We start from the raw sequence: 22,733 nt of genomic DNA on the forward strand, positions 1-22,733 counted from the left end.
TGTCCAAGAAATGATCATAAATAATGCCCGCGTTGGCTGTGCACCACTTTAAGCCCAAATAACGATAATGCGTTCATCAGCATGGTGCGGCGCTTCTTAAGTTAAACAGAGTGCACCCCGCAAACTGAGAGCGAAATGTAACAAATCACCTGATCCCAGGAGCCTGACTGTGGAGGCGCTAACAGAGGGAATTAAGGGGAACATGTGTGAGGCAATGAGGAATAACGGCAGAGGTGATCACATCAAACACACAGCAACACGTGCATACACACACGCACAGACACACACAGGCACAAACAGTTACACACTCATACGCACACACAAATGCACACACACAGTGACAAAGACACACACACACCACATACCTACGCACATGCACAAAAGCACACGTGTTTGCTATGCACACACACACACACACACACCCATATACACTCACACACACATATGCATGCACGCACGCATACTCACACTCCCAGATACACACACATGCATGCACACACAAGCATGTATGCACGCTTGCACGCGTCCACATGTGCACACAAACACACACACACACACACACACACACACACACACACACACACTGCAAATAAGAAGTGGCTGCGCGGCGGAGCTGTTCCTCCCAGCAGGAGTGTTTTAATTTACACAGCGACGCCGCAGAACCCTGACGCGCTGACCAGGCATATTGCTGAGCATCCTTCCACCGCCATTACCGCCGAAACCCTTTCAAAGGCAGATTAAACAGGAGCCCCGAGAAGGAAAAATCAATGTTTTATCAATGTGAGAATTCTAACGAAGCCGCTGCCGGGCTGGCCTAACAAATCACCCGCGGCTTTATCTGCTTTGATGCTGATGTCATCTGAGCCCTGGGCACAAAACTAAACGGGAGAAAACACTCAGGGAGACCGTGAAGAAAAGAGGAAGAAAAGATGCTCTTTTTTAAATGAGTTAAAGGTGAGGCTCTTCTTGAAGAGCCTCTCCTCTCTTCACTACATGAGCAACCATTTATAAGTGTGCATATGTTTAAAGCCCTGCATTTAGCTACAATCTGCGGGCCCGGGTGATCTGCACCCGTTCGCCAATAAAGCCGCCCAGACTTATTATTATTATTACATTACTGGCATTTACCAAATGTATCCAGAGCAACTTCCATAGGTTACAATTTATACACCTGGTTAGGTACCTGGCCCAAGGGTACAGCAGCAGTGCCCCAGCGGGGGATTACAGGTTACAGTTTTTATATGCTACCCATTTATACAGCTGGATATTTACTAAGGCAACTCTACTACATCGCCCAGGGCTATAGCAGCAGTGCCCCAGCAGGGAACTGAACCAGCAACCTTTCAGTTACGAGCCCTGCTCCTTACCACTATGCTACACTGCAACCCTTATTTCCCGAACCACAGCTGCTATCAGAGATCCGGCTGGAGGGGCTTACTGAGATTGGCACGCCTCTATGCCACCCATCCACCAAACACAGAGAGGCTTAAAAAATCAGCAAAATAATAAAAGAGGAACATCAGCTCCGCTAATCGCATCACAGCCCGGAGATTAGGAGGGTTACCACAAGGTGCACCATCTGGGTATGGCACAGGACCGCGGTCAGAAGGAGACATGGGAGAATGTGCCACCCGCTGCAAAAAGTGCCACCTCAACAGGGGAGCCCCTAAACCCCAAACCAGACACCAATCAAACAGGCTCAAGTGTCTGACAGTAAGTGCTTCAATCAACGTGATGGGGGGCGGTTTCCGAGGCAGAGTTGTGCAGTCATGCCACATACATGGACACACATATGTGCACTCACACGCACACACACCATATGCGCGCGCACACACACGCACGCACACACACACACACACACACACACACAGATACACTCTTTCCCTTATCTTTGTGCCACACAGTGATGAACACTGTAACCAAATAGGTGCAGCAAGCCGCAGTGATACTCTCCTCCTGTCTGATCGTGCCGCTTACATTTTCTCCCATGCCTTTCTTTGCATTAGCTCTCTCTGCAGGTCATGAAAGGGCTGGCGGCTCAGAGGCACAGAGCCACAGCGGCATGAAATTGGTCCAATCACGGTCACTTCCAGTAATCCGGGCAGGAAGACACCGCGGGCTTTCAGCGCTCATAAAAATGTGACAAGCTACAGATTTCAGGGGTCAGGGGTCAACCGCTCGGCTTCGTGAGTCTCTCGGGTGCTGCATAATGAAATAAACGTGCAGCAGATGGACAAATGCGAGAAGGCGACGATGAGGACCCTCTGAGGACCCTCGAAATAAGAGCCCCGCAGAGGTCAGAGGTCAGGGGAAGGCCCTGGTCTGCTGTTTCACGTGCAACTTGTGTGTGTTTGTAGCCTCTCTGAAGGCCAGGCGCTTTATTTATTTATCGAGACCTCAGGAATGCCCCCCTCAAATGATTTCTTTATGGCTCCCTTCCAAGGGCATAACAGAAACCTCCAAGAATCCTCCCTGCTTTGGTCAATACTCCTATCAGTAAATAAAGAAAATCAATCACCGGCAGCTCAGTACGGCCGCTTCTGGAATACAGGATCATAAAAGCAGCTTTAATGATGAAACGGGGAGCTGGTGCGCCAGTCCTTATTTTGACCCTGCTCCGAGACATTTTCAAAAATAACCTTCCTGAAATACCAAGGCGGGCAGGGGGAGTGCAGGGCGGGGAGGAGCCGAACGCCAGGGACGGCTGTCCTAAATGTCAGGGAGCGCGGCGCGTCTCTGGGCAGCGGTGTGGCAGGTGAGTCTGACAGACAGCGCCCTGCAGCCCCCCCCCCCCCCCGGGTGACTCCCAATCCATCGTCACCCTCTTTACAGCGGTTACATCAAACCCCAGCCGAGCCCCCTGCCCTACACAGACCACAGCCCACTGACCTGGCAATGAGGCTGTCTCTCATACAGGCATACACACACACACACACACACAGACTGTGTTCAAATCATGTAAACCTGAATTGGTATACAATGTGATTTTGACACATCACAGATTCAAATGTATTGTCTGCCCCTCAGATTACCCAAACCTCACTGATTGAATACTGTGATTGCTTCTCTGTGGCCATTTATTTATTTATTTAGCATTTTGCAAGTTCCCAGTCATGAGTCAGTGCCTCCTGTCTTTAATAATTAATGTGAGGTCTGTGTTCCTGAAACATTAGCTGTGGAGAATAACACCAGTTACTGTATACTGAAAATATAAAACACTCCTGAGTTACCATTCCCAGAAACTGACCCCGGGCCTGTTCAGACTCTTTGAATGATGGCTGATTAAGACTTCTGCCGTCTGGAGAGGAGGGTACTGATGTCCAGCTCCATATTGGCAAAGAAATTGAAGTGGAGGACTGCTGAATAATTAACCACCCCCAATAAGGACTTCAAACACTTCTCCCTGAGAGAGACGGGAGACGGGAGCGCTAGCGCGTCACCTGTTCTGCGCTGAGACGCGTGAGGGGGGACGCGCTCCTCCGACGGAATCAAACGCATCGCGATCTCACCTCGTTAAGCGGGGCGGCGCGGACTCGGTGCCGAGCGCGTCTCAGACGGGGGACAGCGCGGCTGAAATTAATTGACTCGTACAGCAGCCGAGGAGCCGACGCTGTCCTCTTTAAAATTCCTCTGGTGGGAAAGAGGTGGGAGGCATGCGAACGCCCACTCGCTCGGCACATGCCCGCGCGGTCTCATGCGCAACGCGTTACCCGGGAGCTGTTCACAGGAACCGCAGAAACTCTCGCCGCTGACGAGATACGAGAAACGCGCACACCTGCGCTAGCTCTCAGCGATGAGCGCTTCCTTCTGTCTTTTCCTTTTTTAAAACAACACACACAGACCCCCTCAAACCAGCCACGTACTGTAGCAGTCTGTCTTGGTTGGATCAGTTTGTCTTCAAAAGAATACAGAAATGCTTATAATTAACAAAAGTGACAAATTTACAATTAACAAAATTGACTTTGATAATTGGAGAGTCTAGACTGATTTTTATGCATATGAAGGTTGCTCTATTGTGGCTGTTATTATAAAACTACAGTAGCTACCTAGGAACTGCAAAAATGTTAATAATTAGAGTTAGCTATCTTGCTGGTTCAATTGCTTTAGACATATTTTAAAACTGAAGCAATACTTGAAACAAACCGATTAAACCCAAATTTCTTTTTTATCACAATTTTTTGACATTTTATAGTTCCCCATTTTCATAGTTATATGTGTTGAAATCAATGCCTTCAACTCATACTGACCCTGTTTTTAAATGCAATGCAACAATCAGATCGTCAGTCAAATGCAGCAAGTCTGCGCTGCACAAAAAAAGCCACTCCACCATCACACCGCCATCACTCCACCATCACACCGCCAGAGCACCGCCATCACTCCACCATCACACCGCCAGAGCACCGCCATCACTCCACCATCACACCGCCAGAGCACCGCCATCACACCGCCAGAGCACCGCCATCACACCGCCAGAGCACCGCCATCACACCGCCAGAGCACCGCTGCTTCCAGCTCCAGCTTTAGAGCGCTCTCAGTGCCAGCTGTACGAGAGCGGGAAAAACCCTCTGTACTCTGCGCGCTGCGCTTCCACGCCTGTCACTCAAATGCGCAGTGCAGCCAGAGCCGCTCTCTCCAATATAACAACCCTCTGCAGGACAGGGTGCATTAAAAAGCACTGCAGTATGGAACAAACACACTTAATGTTTAAGCAATTATTCGGAAATGTTGTGGTTATATTTATGATGACTGATTTGAAGAGAGGTGAAATGTGATTTTATTTGTTCATTTTGTTCAATGTAATAAAGCCCAGTATGGACCTCATTTAGACAGGCACTGTGCAGAGAGTCAGCCTGAATCGTTGCAGACACTTCATTGCTGGTCAGAATCCTCTCGTGTCTGCATTGCGCCAGGGCTTAGCTTGCCTGCTTTTCCTAAACCCCCAGCAAAAAACAGGTCTGACTGCACCTGATCCAGGAGGGCAGACGGCAAACGTGTGGAGAGGAACAGCCTGGGTGCTCAGTGTTGTAATATCAGTTAAAGTGAGCAGCGATCATAATGAGCTCTCAGTGATTTTGCAGCAAGGAGCTCAGAGGAGCGATGGGAGCTTGTTCAATTATCTCCACGACCACGGCACGCTCTCTCTCCAAACACTTCACCTTCCTGAGAGAGGGATGCTGCCATCTCTGCCCGCTTCCCACGCCCATCCTCTGTGCCTGACTTCCTGCGTTACTGACCCAGGAAGGGAAAGGCGGGAGCTCCGGCCTGTGAGGTCAGCGGGTGGGGGCGTGTCATGGTAGCGGCCAATGAGAAATGAGACGGAAGGAGGTCGACCTCAGGGGCTGCCCTTTAGATGCAGGTCTGTTTCCACGGTTACAAAGGGCACGTATACTCTCCCTACACGGGGTGCCTCCATTCAACAAAAAAAAAAAAAAGAGCAGAAGAAACATCCCCTCAGTTCATGTAGAGCTCTGCAGCTTCAGAGCGGGAAGTGATTCTCGCCGCTTCCCAATGAGACTCGATATAAGGTCTGATGCCAAGGGAGGAAAATTACACCCATTCGGGAAGGCTCCACTTTGTTTGGAGAGATTTCGATATTTATTACCGTAAACAATAACAATCCATATAGCGGAGCCAGGGCTCTCGGGTGCAGTGCGCGGCCAGAAAGATTTCATTTTACAATTTCAGCTCAGCTGAGAGAAGTAGTATAGAAGGGTTAGACGCCCCACGATACTGTGTAATTTTGGTGTTATGACACATCGGCGGCCCCACAATAAAACCCTGCTGGGCATTTGTGACTCATAAATACTCTGTTTATCCTTTGGGGGGGGCGGGGAGGGGGGGTGTGAATGAGTTCACCTCTGGGAGAAGGCAGAGGATTAGCACATTTATGAGCTGCTGAATTGGCTCCTGAGCCGCTTTGTTTGGGAAGTGGAAACGGGAGAAATCCAAAGGTAGTGATTTAACATCGTTATTACGCCGTCTGCGGAGAAACCGGGGCCTCGTCGCCGAGCCTGCCCTGCGTACACACACTTACGCGCTCGCATACACACACACACACACACACACAGAGAAACACACACGCACACATGAAACCTGGGTCCTGGAGATCAGCATGACGCAGAGGAAACAGCCTTGCAGAAAGCTCACAGAGCACTACAACCAGAAACAGCATGCGAGTCTATGCTAATCAAACAGCCGTCAATCAGCAGCTAAAGGGGGCAGGAGCTCGGCATTTAAACGAGAGCCATGCCATAATTATCCCAGACGAACACAGTCAGCAGTGCTGCATCAACTCAGGATAATGACAAAGCACTGCTCCCTTTACCTGTTACCTGGGTGGGTTTAAACATGGAAAGGTGCCTCGGACTCTCACCTGAGCGAAGCACTGAGCCTTCAGGAGGCACATGCATGAATTACAGACCACAGCAAATCAGGAGAGACAACCTGGGAGGCACTGATGCTGTTTACCCGGTCACTGTACAATACGCGGGTCAGATTCCATCACAGAAGACCTGGCTTTCACCCTGGTGGTTCAGGAAGTGTTTTTTTTTTTGACTGAAACGGGTTAAGCGAATAACCAGCAGTCCTCCCTCTCCAGAATATGAATAAACTCCCGTCTGTCCGGGCTGTGAACGAAGGCAGGGCGAATCTGGGGGGAAACAGCTGTCTCTGGACCGGAGAGTGAGGTGGGGGGGTGGGGGGCTGATGGGCGCAACATACACACATTCCAGGGGAAAGGTTTCTCTGTGCTGCTTGGGATGTAACAGACAGGCTGGAGGAGAGGGGTCCCGTGTTCCTGTGTGCCTGTTGGCCAAGACAGCACATGCTGTTCTGCACATCTGCTGCATTCAGACACACGTGGAGCCCTGTCTTTAGGTGCATCCCCAGCCATGACAAAAGAACAGAGTGTGTGTGTGTGTGTGTGTGTGTGTGTGTGTGTGTGTGTGTGTGTGCGTGCGCGCACGTGTGATGAGTTTTCCTCTGGATTCACTGAATCAGGTTCAGCAGCATTAAACAGCTTTAAGTTCCTCCGGAGAAGAGCGGAGAGACAAATGAGGCTGGAGTGAAACGAATCGCTCCTAACGTATATAAATCAGGACTTATACAGCGCAGCGCTGCCCGGTGTATACTGACAGCGAGGGCCTGGCTCTGCCCCTCAGGGGGAAAAGCACTGGCCGATGCTGTGCCTACGCTGCTCACATTCAGACTGAATGCTTCCAGATAAGGGCTGCAGACGCTGGTGCTCCGACAGGCCAGAGGGGTGCGGAGGAACACAGGGGAAGGCGCTCTTTTGGGGGGCTCTGCGGGGTGCAGCACTGAGGGGAGAGCGGAGCTGCAGAGGAGGAGGGCCACGCCCCCTCCCACCCCCCCCCTAACATCACACCCGGGTCACACATCTGCAGGGGACAAGGTGTCAAGGCTACACGTTAAAAAATCCAAACATGCAGCCCGCTGTTCAAAGAAGCATCGCGTGCAAGCAGCAAGAAAAGTGCCCTGTTACAGAACCCAACAATGGCGCACTCTGTGAATGTAAGCCAGGGTTCATGTAGCATGGAGGCAGGGCTGGTAACCGGAAGGTTGCAGGTTTGATTCCCCACTCGGGCACTGCTGCTGTACCCTTGGGTAAGGTACTTAACCCAAAATTGCCTCAGTAAATACCCAGCTGCATAAATGGATAATGTGTAAAAACTGTAAACCATGTAAGCTGCTCTGGATAAATGACAATAATGTAATGAAATGGGTCAACTCCACAGAGTCTCTCTCATGATTATTTAAGGAACTTACAACCTTGTTTCAGTTTGGGGCAGAGGACATATACAGAACCTAAGTGTTGGGGGGGGGGTAGGACAAACGCTGAGAGAACATTAATAGCACAGGCGGTGTGCGTTTCCATGTGAATGGGCGATGATGTCGCTCCCGGCGGGAGGGGGGCGGGGCTCGGCAGGAGCTATGCGGCCCGAGCCTGGCTGGGAAGGGAAATCGATAAGGGCCGGCGCAGATAACCTCTGCCATATGCATATTCACGACAGCCAGAGAGAAAAACAGCGCTGCCGATCCATCGCTCAGGCGCGGTCTGACAGCGGCTGGGACTGGCTCCCGAGCTCCGCCCACTCTCGCGGCGAGCTCCCACCCGGCCCCTGCTATCTGTTTCCTGCTAAAACGCAATGACACTGAGATAAACTGCTCTCTTCCTCACATACTGAGCAGGGCCTGCGACGACAGCGGGATTCTGAGTGACGGAGAGGGACGTCCGACAACCGCTGTCTTTTTTAACACTGCTGACCACCCCTCCTGTTTCGGTCAAACGCAGGCGGTGCACATGGAGGGAGGCTGGAGGGCGTGTTGGTAACAGACCGTCCGAAACGATTTCCCTATCCCATCTAAGCTCAGTGGAAAAGCAGAGAGACGTGAGTGAAGGAAAGAGCTGCTTTCTGTTATGGGCTCCCTGGGAGGGGTGTGGGCGGAGGTCTCTCTCCTGCCCACACCCCTCACACAGTCCCCGTGAGTCACAGTGATTCTGTGGTTGTCGGGGGTCCGGTTCGAGCGTCATTCGCTCAGCGGCCACATGATGTGAAGTTAAACCTCGCACTAACAGTAACAGCTGGCGACCTTTAGTGCAATGCCACACAGAGTCAGGGGTGGGGGTGGGGGGGGCTCAGTTTGTTTTCAGCATGCCTGGAGATTCCCCTTTTTGTTTGGTGGCTACCCCGTCGCCGTGGACATGACTAACGCACCAGGTGACTGCAGACTAACGCGTACGAGCAGAGCACAGAGGCAGGGCTCGTAAGCGGAAGGTTGCTGGTTTGATTCCCCATTAGGGCATTGCTGCGGTACCCTTGGGCCAGGTACTTAACCTAAAATCACCACCAGCTGTATGAACTGATAGCACGATAACTGTAACTGCGTTTGAGGGGGTGCGAGCAGAGCGATGCAGCCCCTCCGTTGCTGCCGCGGGAGAGGCAGGAGCTCACAGTCTGCCTGCGACTTCCTCATCTCACCCCCCTCTGTGGCGCGGGTCCTGACTCAGTTTCCCTGGGAAGCATCAACAGGTGATTCCCAGCCCCGCCCCTGCCTGCCCCCCCCCACCCCGCCCCCACCCCTGCCCTGCGGAGCGTTTGGAATCGCAGCGACCCCACGATGCACGGGAGTAAGTGCCTCTAATTACAGGAGATGAGTTTAGGCGAGCGGCTCTCTGTTACGGCAGATACCGGTGCGCTGCAGCGCGGGGAGGAGGTGGGGGGGTCTGGAGGGCGATGCGGGGGGGGGCAGCGAGCCCGTCCACAGGTGCCTCCCTCTCTGCGGAGCCACACGGACCTTCCCACGGAAAATGCTCTCTCTCACCGAGTCGCCCTGCGATCTCAGCGCCAGATGGCAATGCATCAAATAAATACACAATACAGGGGGTGTGGGGGGGGGGGGGTCCGGGGCAACTCTCCGTAAAACCTCGCCTTCCGATTGGCCGCCCAGCGTGCGCCCAGGAGCCAGCAGATTTACGGCCGCAATATACGCCGCGGAGAGCGGAGGGGGGCGTATATATCTGCCGCGGCTCAGTGCCGTGGCAGGCGGGGAACACCCCCCCACCCCCCCAGCCCCCCCCCCCTCACTCCCAGCCCCCATAATTCTAGATTAAATGACATCAGGTTCCCGGCAGTAAAGAACCACACTGGAGCGTTGGAGGGTGAGGGCTGGATTGAGTCGGATAATTGCGCTGAGCCCCCCGACAGCCTGGGGGGGGGGATGGGCAGAGAGGGGGGGGCTGGGAGCCTTTCTCCTTCCTGTTGACTGGAAACAATCTGTTGCTGTTTCACCGCGGTACCACCCAGGACTTCCGCTGATCCACTCTCACACTGAGGAGAGCAGTGAGCCCCCTCCCCCGACCCCCCAGCACATACCGCGGGGCCCCCCCCCCCCCCCCCAATTAAAAAAAGGTGAGCCTGCCATCAGGAAAAGCCCCCGCACTCCTGAGGTGTTGTGCGGCAAAGAGGGATGGGAAGTAATTAGCAGAGGCACGCTTTGGAATCGCTCTCGAGAGCTTCGGAAGCGAACCCTACAGGAGCGTCACTTTAAACGCCGATTTGGGAAGGCAGAACATCGGTGTCTCTGAGACTCCCCCGGCATCACACCGAACAAAGGAAAAAAAGCCTCTCACATGTTTCTGTACAAATGAAATCTAACTGACATGTTTTAAATGTTCTTCCCTTTTTTTCTGCGGTTCCGCTTCACAATCGCTGTGTCCTAAATTTAAAGCGCATTAATGCATTATGTGAGGCTCCAGTTGGGAAACAGAGGGATTACCGAGAGGCTAAACCTCTAAAAAAACTATTAGGGCTGAATCCCAGGACATCGCTTATATCTGCGTGCATGGAGATTGAAGCCATCCCCATCCATCTGTCTGGAATTATGACACGGTCACTGGTCAGAACATTTCACATTCTTTCCATCTGTAACGCTCGCAACACATTGTCATCATGAATATGAAAATTAACCCCTGAGAGCTGCACCACCCGAACATCACACACACACGCACGTGTTCACACTCACACACACACACACGCACATGTGTACATGCAGTCACACACACACCCTCTCTCACACATACACATGCACGTGTGCACAGGCACAATCACACACACACCTTCTCTCTCCCTATCTCACACACACACACGCTCATGTGAACATGCACAGACACATACTTGCACACACACAAAAACACACATAAACCTGTAAACGCACATACACATACACACTCACTCACAGACACAAACACACACACACACTCACTCACAGACACAAACACACACACGCATGCATGTGTACACCCGCGCACACACACACACACACCCACACACACACAAAGTTTATCACACCCACATGCTTTCCCCCTGAACTTTGTACGCTGTCTCCCTGGTTCTCCCTGCTCCACTCTCTCTCTCCCTCCTCTGACAGTGAGCGAGCGGGCGGCTTGGACACAAGCACAGCACGGTAAGGCAAAGCAGGAGTAGTTACCAAGTTCTTGCTGCCGTTCTTGCTGAGCGGGCCGCGGAAAACTCCCTTGATGTTGCGAAAGTGCCCATTGCTGAGGTGCGTGGAGCTGATGACGATGTAGTAACAAGCCATGGAAGACCCGCTGCTCCTATGCACGGAGTGCACACGGTCCGGTCCAGACGGGGGAGGGAGGAGAGCGCGCCCGTGGTCCCGGGCCAGAGGAGCTCCGAAACTCCGCTTATCAACAGAGGTGCACCCCCCTGCCTCCGAAAGCTGAAGCCATGGGTCAGTCCTGCGATTGGGCAGTGAGGAGTTTCTCCCTGTGGGAGCAGAGAGAGGGGTCGGCGTGTGTGTGTGTGTGTGTGGGGGGGGGGAGTCGGTGGTCTCCTCAGACAGCGCAGCGCATTGCGAGAGAGGAGCCTGCGGAGTGTCTCGGGGGGTTGAGGGGGTGGGGGGGCTTCAGCCTGCCTCCGGTGCCCTCGTGCGCGGTCCTCCCCGCTCCCCGTTCCCTCTCGGCGTCGGTGTCGGCGGCGCTGCCTCACTGCGCTGTCCTCCTGCTGCTCCCGCTCTCTCCGCCGGCGTCTCGGGCTGAAGGCGACGCGCCGCACTCCGCGGCCCGCTCGGGCATGCCGTTATACGCGCTCCCCCCTGCGTTTGCCGGTCCACTGCGCCCAGCCAATAGTGAGGGAGCCGCCGCCGCCGCTCTGATGCCGACTTCTGTGGGGGGGTGGAGAAAGAGAGGAGAGAGAGAGAGCGAGAGAGAGAGAGCGAGAGGGAGGAGAGAGAGAGAGAAGTGCATCTGTCACACGCTGCCTCTCCAGATTCACTGACTCAGCCTCAGCTCTGCAACCAACCAGGAGGCAGCAGAGCCGCTCCCTCTCCCTTCCCCTCCCTCCCTCCATCCCTCCCCCTTCCTCTCTCTCTCTCTCTCGCTCTCCCTCCCTCCGGCTCTCCGCTGGGCTGTGTGGCAGATCCGCCCTCAGACTTGAGCGGGGCAGGTAGAGGGCTGGCTGCCGCTGCCTGGCTGGGCCCCTGATCTCAGGGACGCTTTTCCTTAAGATCCCCCCTCCACCCCCCCCCCCCCCCCCCCCAATTCATCTTTCATTATGTATATGCATTAGAGGGCTTTCTGAAGACGCTGGGCGGAGGAGCCTGCGAGGCTGTTTGTGCTAAACGCTGCATGTTTGCACTTGCCTCCTGTCTCCAGAGCATCCTAATGAAAAGCTCTCCAGCGTAAATAATTCCGTTAATTGGCTGATTAAAAGAGCGATTATCAGAGCTCAATTATTTATGTCAAGTAAATCTCTGTAAAACACATCTCCAAAGTCAGATCAGACAAAATAATTTGGCGCTCGCCGGCAGATCAAACGGCAACCTTGATTTTCATCCGGGGCGGGTTTCGCGAGGGGGTGGGGGGGGGGGGGGTCTGCTGGTTTGAGCGCAAGGTTTGAAAACTGCCGAGGAGGAGCAGCGTGAAAAAAAAATAAAGCCTCTCTCTTTACTCCCCTCCGAGGGAGTCTGGAGTAGTTTGGAGTGAGTGGTCTGGAGAGCGAGATCTGGGCGCCAAGCAGGCCAGATCTGGGCCAAGGCACTCCACCAACACCCTGAGAGAGAGTGAGAGAGAGAGGGAGAGAGAGAGCGCTACAGCCAGGCGAGGGGGCAGCAAGCCCCCCACACCGAACAGAGCAATAATGCCTCGTAACCAAGCAACACAATTTTCAAATCAATCTTGAGTTGCATTGGAGAGGCGGCGGCTGAGGAGGAGAAACGTGCCTTCACAGGTCTTTCTCCCTCTCCCTCATGGCGGCCGCGTCGTTAAGGAAATCTGCATCTTTAAAAAAAATAATAAAATACGACTGGGACACCTGCTAACGAGCTCGTAAACACAGCAATCAAGCGCAGAGGAGCCCAAAACAGGGCCCCTCCCAGCTCACTTGGAACAGCGTAGTTGAAGAGTGATATTATTATGGGGGGGGGAGGGGGGCGGCGGCTATGGAAGATTGTGTAACCACGTGTCTACCGAAAAGGAGGATTATGTTGGGATTTCAGAGGCGGTGAAACTCTTTTTGGGCACCCCTTAGTGTTTGTGCTATTTCTGTTGTTTAATTGTTTGTGAGGTGCCTAATCCTCTTAATCAGATCCCTTATTGGTCCTTACAGCGCAGCTTGAAGAAAGAGTGTTAGATAACTCCCAAGCAAAAGTCCCACAAAAACAGTGGTGACATCAATAATGCGCACAGATCTCTCTCAGCACACTGAAGTCCCAAAAGACCACACATTAAAATCAGTCACATATGCTAGCCCCTTGTGAACTTTATCAATGGCTGATTGATAAACCTGCCACTTCACAAACATCTCACTTCATATGGCTTCTGTACAGTGAAAAACAAAATATTCAAATGCCATGGTAGTGGTAGACTCATTTAACTGAGTGATTTCAGAAGGATGAGTGAGAAAGTTGAAACTGGGGTGTCATGAGGCTGAAATTAAACATGTCTAAAGTTGAACCGACTCATATCGGGGGTGATATCAGTTGTTATACAAAACAAACCATACTAGAAAGAAGACTACTTAAGTGAATTAAAAATACCATAAATAGTCAAAAAGGGAATTTTATTTTTCTAAACATTGATGCACAAGTGGAATCTGGAAATATTCAGCATAAATTGTCATCTTGCTGGAATAATTCAATGAATTAGGCATAGTATTCTATTATTGAATTATTATGTTTGGAATAGTAGGAGTACCATATCATATAATCATATAAAACCACACACCCAATACAATAATAATATGAAACAATATAGTACGAACAAGTAGTACTCTGAGCATTTTATTTTCTATTTACAATGAAGCACAGAAGTGCTTATTAAACTGGAAGGCCCAGAGCAGCATTAAATAGAGATATATTCGCTAATGCAGGAAGTAAAGAACAATGGCAGGGAATGTAAAAACACATGAGTTCTGTGATTATGACCACTAAAAGCAGCCAGGGCCACGACTATAAAGCATAATTATTTCCAAGTAACTATTATCGAGGATGTATATTACCAACAAGCTAACTGAAACATACTGCATTAATGTAAAATCTGTAGCATTTTTCTTAAAACACATATCGAAGATAAATTTCAAAACAATCAGACTTGATGATTATGGTCTTTAATGGCAAGACTGATGGGCCACAGCTCCTTCACTTAAGCGGAGAGACTTAGGGCTTTGGAGCAACACAAGTGAGAGCCTCAGGCCACAGGAACACTGTCAGTGAAAGATTAAAGTCAGCGCAATGGCAGAGGTGAGAGACCAAAGGCAGGGGAACGACACGAGTGAGAGACGACGGGTACGGCAACGACGTTATGGGAGCTGGAGGAAACAGCCCGCCGCATCCAATTTCTGCTGAAATAATGTCACCCGCCGCACAGAGCCAAATTACAGCACATATTAGTAGTACTGAGGCACATGGAAAAATGATTAATGATTGATTCTGCCACGTTCTCATAGTTATATATTTTATATACGATCAATAGTGTGCTCAGACTACTGGGTAGATCTATGTAATTAATGGGTTTCAACTTCAACTCACTTACCCACATAGGACGCGGCGGTCATTTTTCATGCCCGAATAAACTCGGCCACAAAATAGCAGTTGTATGCCTACTGTGTAGCTCAGCCTGATGGCAAAGTGTGACGACTGTGTCTCTCTCCCCGCGAGCATGCATCATGTCAGCATTTCTCCATTTCAGGAGAATCGATCAATTCCAGTGGAGTAGAATCCCTCTCAGTCTGACACTGGTTAAGAACTCTGCACCCTCAGTCCGCGTTTCGGAATCGGTACGTTGATCAAAAGCCGCAAAATCAAAAATCTGAACTGATCGGAATCTGGCCATCCGCACAGTCCCACCCACCGCTTTGCACTGATTGAATGTTTTTTGTTTTTTTGTTTTTTTTTTTTTTTGCACAAGGTCAAGTGATTGTGCTTTAGGCACCCTTTCCCCAGTTTCATCTGTGCCTTATACTTAGGCCAGTGTCTCCTTTGTACTGTGAAGATAAACATTATCTTATATACCATTGATTTTTCTCTTAGGAATAATGAGTGCTTCTGCTCTATACTTTTTCTGTCTGTTGCTCTTTTCTGTCAATAAAAATTCTATCATGTATTTTTATGGACATTCGATACACGCAATTCCTCCTGTTTTTTTCATGACCAATGGAGACAAATGGAGCCGTTCACTTCTCACTTATGACTGTGAGTGTCACAGAGGTCAAATTTAGGGTTCAGTGACATAAGGGTCAATTGACCCGATTGGCTGATGTAAGAGTCTGTTTCCAAATAAGGCACAGCACTGTCAGCTCTTGCAACCCGTGGAACACCATGCAAAGCGAAGTCAGGGTGGGGAGAAGGTAAAACGGAATGTTTAAACATCAGGGCAAAATGGAAGTTAATCTTGCACTGAACATATTCTGATATTCTGTGTATCATCCATCTTACTCATATTGGAAATGTGGCTTCTCATCTTAGAAGTGTTTGATTGAATTAAAGTAATCAATATGTCAGGTTCCAATGCACTGTGATCAGTATCTGACGGGTGGCAGAGAGATTCCTTTATTTAATTAGTATTTATTTTTTAATCAATTATGCATGGGACCTGTCAACATAAATAAATTCCAAACCAGACAAATCACGAACTTTATGATACACATAAATATGAATTAGTGAGTTAAGGAGCCAGGAATGCATGAATGTTTTCATAAGAACCATATCAATCTTTGGAACAGGAATTCATTCATTATTAAAGGTTAAGTGCTCATATTGACTTCCAGTCATTCCGTTTATAATGAGCAGCTCAGGCCACACCTCCAGTTCATGAATTAAGTGAAACCGCCGCTACTTCCCATAAAGCAAACCTCCCATGCCGTTGGCAGGCCCATAGAGTGAACTGCCACATACCATAGAAGAGAGAAAAGAAAATTATCCACACATAATTGGGTTCCTGATTTTTAAAGCAGGCAAATACAAATAATAACAGCAGGTTACTGCAGTAAATGTGGACCTTGATGACTGGAAATTGAAAGTGCTTGGCTATCAAACAAAAATCATTGGGTGCATCTGTCGGCACAACTACACAGGAAAACGTTGTTATTTTATTTTATGTAATGAAAAGCAACTCCTCAGAATCACTCAGACCTTCGTTTCAGACTCTTCAGTCTGCTCATCCAGGAGACTGGTAGCAGGGTGTCAGCAGCAGCAGGCCAAAGTGACACTGCGGTCCTGCGTCCCCATCTGCCACTTCTGTGCACGTTTGCATCGAATTTCAATGTCACCACAGCACCTGAGGAAAAGGAAAGCCACTGATGAACACAGAGGGGTCAAATCTGAAGACCGTAACACAGCAGGTTTTTTTTATGACTCATCCAACCTGAAAATACCCTGGCAGATATCATTAAATTACATTATTGCCATTTAGCAAACGCTCTTTTCCAGAGCGACTTACATAGGTTACAATTTACATATTATCCATTTATACAGCTGGATATTTACTGAGGCAATTTTGGGTTAAATAACTTGCCCAAAAGAAAAACAGCAGTGCCCCTTTGAGGAATCGAACCAGCAACCTTTCGGTCACAATCCCTGCTCCTTACCACTTTGCTACACTTCCTGTCTTCACAGGAAGACAATAAATCCTCAGCAAAATTGATTGGGTGTCAGCGGGCCAATAAGCACATGATCACGCGGCCAGAAATCACCGATGTAACTAAGCGCGCCCCGGCCGGCACCACAGTCACCGTCAGCGTGGCTTCATGAATCTAAATCCGAGGGCTGGTTTCACTGGACAGATTTGTCTCAGAGTAAATTTCCTTGGTGACAGTTTGATGACTCATTGTTCCTGCCAAAGCATTCAGCTGGTGAACTGCTGGTACAGTGCTTCAGAATTTGGAATGTGCTAATTGACAGTCAGGCAGCGTTGTTAATGAAAATAATAATGCTAATATTATTAAAAACAAGCTGTAAAATGGGAGAAAATAATGCATGATCACGGTATATCAATTAATAATCTTAAGGTACATAATATTTTATATTATGAAAGTGAGACACACTGTCTAAGCATGCAGTTAAAATTAAACTCGCTCATATACATAATTTTGATAGCTGAAACTCTAATGAGAACAAAAATATACACTTTCGTATTACCTTTTGCAAGTGAAAGTAGAACAGCTTCATGTATGACGTGTGAGAGACAAGAAAAAAAAAGCACAGCATACAAAATATCGGTCTAAAACTTTGCAACAGGAATCCATTAAGGCGAATTTGCATCTGCTAATTGACAAATTTCATGTAGTGCATGGAAAGACATGCATAGTTAACGGCACCCGTGTATCGACTCAGCTTCACGCGAGATGGCCTCTGGGTGGAGGGGGCCGGGGGGGGATGGGGGGGGGGGGGGGGGGGGGGGGGGATTGGGCAGAACTCGCAAGTAGCTCATTTACACTCTCATGAGAAGTTTTCTTGTTACATTTTTCCTATATTAGCAGCACTCTGGACTTCGAACTCAATATCACACGAAAGCACCGGGTGGAAAGAGAATGTGGGAGAATGAATATGATGCGGGTGATGTTTGGAAATGGAGCCGAGCAGTCACTGATTTTGCAGTAGGACTCTAGGGGTGGCGGAGCAGGTGCCAGTTAATGATAGACACCCTTGGGCTTCTCCAGGGGCATTCTGGGACAGGTTTTTCCCTCCAAGAGTCTCAGGCAAAATTTTCACACAGTTAACAAGTGTTAACCCCAGCTCCTGCTTGATTACGGGTGTGTGGGAGAAGGGCACAGATACTCCTCTTTAAAAGGAGTCAGTGGTGAACAAGTCCAGCTGGCTGGAATTTAGGGTGGTTTTAGTGTCACCACTTTCTTCCCCTGCCTCTCCCCTCCTTTCCTGTACAGCAGCCCGAGTGACTGTCAGCCTTGCGGCCATCACGGACCTGCACCTCCTCAGCTCCGTCAGCATCTAAACCAATTACCACTTTGATAAATCATCTCAGTGAGGAGGCAGTGTTTGTTCTACTCCCCGAAGTCAATAAGCACTTCCTGTGATCCGGTGCAGGGGTGTTGCGTGTAGGGAGAGAGAGACGTAACGCGTCCGTCGGTGGTGGGTGGGGGGTAATTAAAAAAGCAGCTCGCTAAGGCTGCATTTCAGGGAGATTGAAAGGCATAGAACGCAACCTGATGAAGCCACCGCGACGCCACAACCTGAGCTACATTCACCGTGCAAAACTACCATCTACCGTTAAAGCCGCATGCGAGGATGCTCAGGACTCTGTGTTCAGCAGGGTGCAGGAGAGATTTCAGCTTCATCTCAGTCTGAGTTGTAAAGCCACGGACACACGCACGCACGCACGCACCCACGCACGCACGCACGCACACGCACACACACACGCGTGGCAGTTCTGATGTCTCCCTCGATGAAAGACGGAAATAAATACTGTCCTCTCACAATAAAATGCTAATTTCATGCCTGGCAAGCACAGGCTATAAATACACGCCAGTTCTTTACTTCATCAAATTTGATTGCAACCCAGGGTGTTCTGACACTGCTTAATCTTTAATGCCCCATTTATAAATGTGCTGTATTAACTTATCATACCGTACCATCCTTAGAATATGCTCTCCTGAAGATCTTTTGGGTTCTTACTACAGCGGTGAAAGTAGGGATTCAGTGAAGTTAAAAATAGCACTTTTGACATGTCTTGAAAAAGCTCTGTGAAATAAGCTGGGTTGGCTGATTCCGCCATTGCACATGAGGACACAGATGCACATGAAATCTCACAGACTGTACTCTGTGTGGCTGAGGGATACTTACCGATGCCTATGACTACATAGGAATTCATGTTATAAACTCTGAAAGCATGTAATGTACAGTCCAGAGTCAGACAGGGAAGGGATGTTAAACTGATGCTTTTTTCCATGAATAAGCAAACAGAATAACTCAAAGACATGGTCGTACAGAAATACTCCCTCACATTTAGTGATTTATTCATGTTTGTTTGAACTGCCATCTCTCCCTCTCTGTGAGTCTTACTGTGGTAAGACGTCCTATGCAGGATCCCACATAAGAACCACTTATGGCCGTCATAAGCACTGTTTTGCCATTCATAAACTCTTATGTCAACTGACATAAATTTTCATAGGGTATGAAATATCAACAGCCAAAATCAAAAAGTCAGGGTCATGTCACTTGTGCTAAGGATGGTGACACAGCACACTCTATGACCATCTAACCTGGTTGGACCAATTTTTTTAGAATGTTCATATAGCACTGAATATGCTGTGTTGACCTCATGAAGGCTCTCGTTGTTGAGGACCCTTTATTGAAAGTGGACCCTTTACTTTCGCAAATATGAAGTCTGACATCACTTTATGACACACTCCATTCCTAGGCCTTTCCCTCCCTCCACCCACTCAAGGGAGAGAAAGAGAGCAGGTGAAGGGAGGGCTACATGGCAGAGGTTATCATGCGCTTAGTCATTAGCACGTTTCTGATTGTGTTTGCAACATCTCCCTCCACATTTTAACTGTCTTTTACATGTAAGAGGACATAACTAATCATTCCACAGGAGAGTGCTACGTGCAAGAGTGTTATCTGCCCCGACTGCTGCCATTAATCTAAATATCAGCGGTCAACTTTACTTTTTTACATTATTCATCAGTCAGATGGAAGTGTACCCAGATTAACCAATTATCTAAATGGACGGCCCCGTTCAGAGGGATCCCACTTATTGGAAAGTTGCCATTCTTAAACCAATTTTATGGCTGACACACAAATGAACTCCTATGTGTTACAGCCACTTCTACAAGCAGACTGTAATCTCTGTACCCTTTTTACGAAAATTATCGATCGGGATACACGCTTCGTTCGACTCAAGAAAGATTCCTCCTGTTCGTCTTATATGCTACTATACATGTTGAGCTTCTTTTCTGACCCTGTAATTATGTTGTTTGACGTGAAGCAGGTAATTAGTGGCTTCCACGGCAACTACAAAGGTGGATACTATAAATACATGGACTGCGTGGTACGCAGCTTGCCTATAAGAAATCAAATAAGTTTCCTTACTGGGCATGAGATGCCCTCAGAAAGAACAGGTGAATTATTAGCACTCATTTGGTTGACATTTTGTTTAATCACATTACATTAATTACATTTAATTACTCTTATCCAATATGACAAGTACAGCCCCACACATGCACACCCCCAGCCCCACACTTGCATTTTACATATATATTTCTATATTTATGCTGCTAGAAATCATCCTTCTCAAGGGTGAAACAGCAGTGGGATTTGATTTGGGATTTTACTTGGGATTTGAGTCATTGGCTTCGACACAAATAAAACTGAAGTGAAAAAATATAGAAATTCATATTTAGCTATGTTGATGTAGCTACCAATCATTTCAAACCCCAAACTACACAGATAAATTACCAAAACTCAGCTACATACAGCCAAACAGCTGGTTTCTTCATTAGCTTAGCTAACTGATACAATTTAACATGCGTGTTTCATGTTGACATTTTATTTATCATTTGACTACATGTAGAAACCTTCATAAAACTCAGCGTGACTTCTCTCTCCTGAGTCCAAACAGTGCATTTTCCCTCTCCATCTGTCACCAGACGAACAGAAATTAGTTCTTGATACTTAGATCGTCTGAAACACCTAGTGTGTTAAAAATGAATTATTCTGAATGAATACCAGCTTCTCTGTAAAACAACATCTGAGTGCTGATTGGTTGCTGCATGAAAGTAGGGGCACAATTTGACAGCTTGGTTGCAGCTGAGTTTCTAGTTTGTTGCTCAGGGTGTTAAACAATCAAGGTACAGCTTAGCTGCAAGTGATAAAAGTCGTGTTTGAGTAAGTACAGAATGCCTTTCGTGTAACATCAGCCTTAGTGCCAGCTCCTTAAAGACTGCACCACACTCCTCGCCCAGTCAAATGCCGCTCCCTGATGTTTCCACTGAGTCACACTGACGCTCAGATGATTCGGCCTCCGATGCTGGTTCACTAAAACGTGATGGTGAGAAATAGGCAGGCATTGGACCAATGAAACACACACACACACACGCACGCGCATGCACGCACGCACACACACACACACACACACACACACACACACACTCTCTCTCTCTCTGTCCTACGTCCGTGCGTTCTACCTAATAGGTTCAAGTATCTTGGTGGATCTGTATTTAAGTGACAGTGACTGCAAAGGCTGGGGAGACTGCCAAACGGCATCTGGGAAAACTGATGCAAGGGCTTTGCTGGTCCTTCCCAAACAGGCACCAAAACGAACACTCAATGTAATTTAAAACTACAGATTAATGCTAATGCACATGTAGACAAAGTGCTCAGAAACTGTTTCCTCAGACCGCTTTAATTCGCATCGATGTTTTCGCCCCGATAGCCGTGCTTCCTTCGGCGGCCTTGGCAGGGAAAGAAAGCAGAAGGGTGTTCGGAAACTGTGCGAAACAGGCTTTCCAATTGTGCTCGCATATGTGAAACGTGCAAAATCATATTAGCAGAAAGAAAAAAAGAAAAAGAAAAAACGCTTCAAACATTGCTTTAAAGTGCTTACCGGCACATTACACGGTTTTGAAAATCTCCCTTGTTTGAGTAAACAGATTTATACAAGACTTGGGGGGGGGGGAACGTTGTCGCCTGAGGAGGGGAGAGGAGAGCACCCGCAGCGTGAGGGTAAACACGGGCAATCGGGAAACATGAGAGAAAGGCTCTTACTGCGGGATTCCAACACCCAAACAGCTGTGTCAGGATTTAGAAGACGTTTCCCGGCCTATTTTACCCCCGTGCACATCCAAATATAATCATTTTCATCCTCAGATACAACCTGCATTAGCATATATATTGTGCCGCCTCTCCGTGCCTCCGAGCTGAGCCAACATGGCGGGGTTTTGCCGGAGAACTCATTTCTCTGTCCCCGTACTGTGGAGCGTGGCGATCCGTAGGAGAGGCCCTGCCTTGGAGCACAACGAATAAAAGGCAACACCGGCGCACCGCATTAGGGAACAGACCGCCATCGCATGCCGTGGCCCGTTCCTGTTAGCGAGACGCGGGGAGTTCTGGCATCAGCGGCCGCGCATGTGCAGCACGTGTCAAAGGTGAACCTGCTGTGAAGTCCGCGTCGGTCGCGAGGGAACGGCTGCTGTCTGGGAAGGCGCCGGGGGGGGGGGGGGGATGGGGGGGTTAAACGCTTTCCGCAGAGACGCAGAGAGGAAGCAGAAGCGTGGCAGGCCTGTGCCGGACCTTTTGATGTTAATATTGAAATCGGTGTCTTCAAACAAGCAGACGCTGTGTGTCGGAACTAGAGAGCAGACATTTCAGGGATCAGTGATTCTCACAAAAAGAAAAAAAAAAAAGACGACGACCAGCAACATAATTCATAGAGCAAATTTTCCCCCTTTACATTCAGAGTGCCTAATTACCTGCGTATTTACATTGGATCTGCTTAGTTACAGTGTGCATGCCGTGTTCATACACATAAATTGTTAAACCCCATTGCGGCTCGTTTAATTAGACTCGTGTAACAACCGCAGTGTGTGTGTATGCAGTAATTACCACACGTACATAGGCTCAGTGTTAATACAAAGCTGCGGGAGGCAACTAATGCAAAGCGAGGCCAAGCCAGGCTGCCTCTGTATTGCTGCGAGAGGGTTTCACACTGCGCACGGGCTGAATGGCAGGTACAGAAGGAC

The 22,733-nt window shown here is 49.0% G+C and overlaps 1 protein-coding gene across 1 annotated transcript in view; it reads right to left on the bottom strand.

The window, feature by feature from the left end:
• Nucleotides 1-11,314, bottom strand: part of znf804a (zinc finger protein 804A) — a 49,610-nt gene extending 38,296 nt beyond the window's left edge. Inside the window, exon 1 of the mRNA XM_036545845.1 lies at nt 11,008-11,314. Within this exon, the coding sequence (XP_036401738.1) occupies nt 11,008-11,118 (111 nt within the window). The 5' untranslated portion in view covers nt 11,119-11,314. The remainder of the gene's footprint in view (nt 1-11,007) is intronic.
• Nucleotides 11,315-22,733: the final 11,419 nt, after the last annotated feature.

This window comes from Megalops cyprinoides, chromosome 14, assembly GCF_013368585.1.
Source record: "Megalops cyprinoides isolate fMegCyp1 chromosome 14, fMegCyp1.pri, whole genome shotgun sequence".
Lineage (NCBI taxonomy): Eukaryota > Metazoa > Chordata > Actinopteri > Elopiformes > Megalopidae > Megalops > Megalops cyprinoides.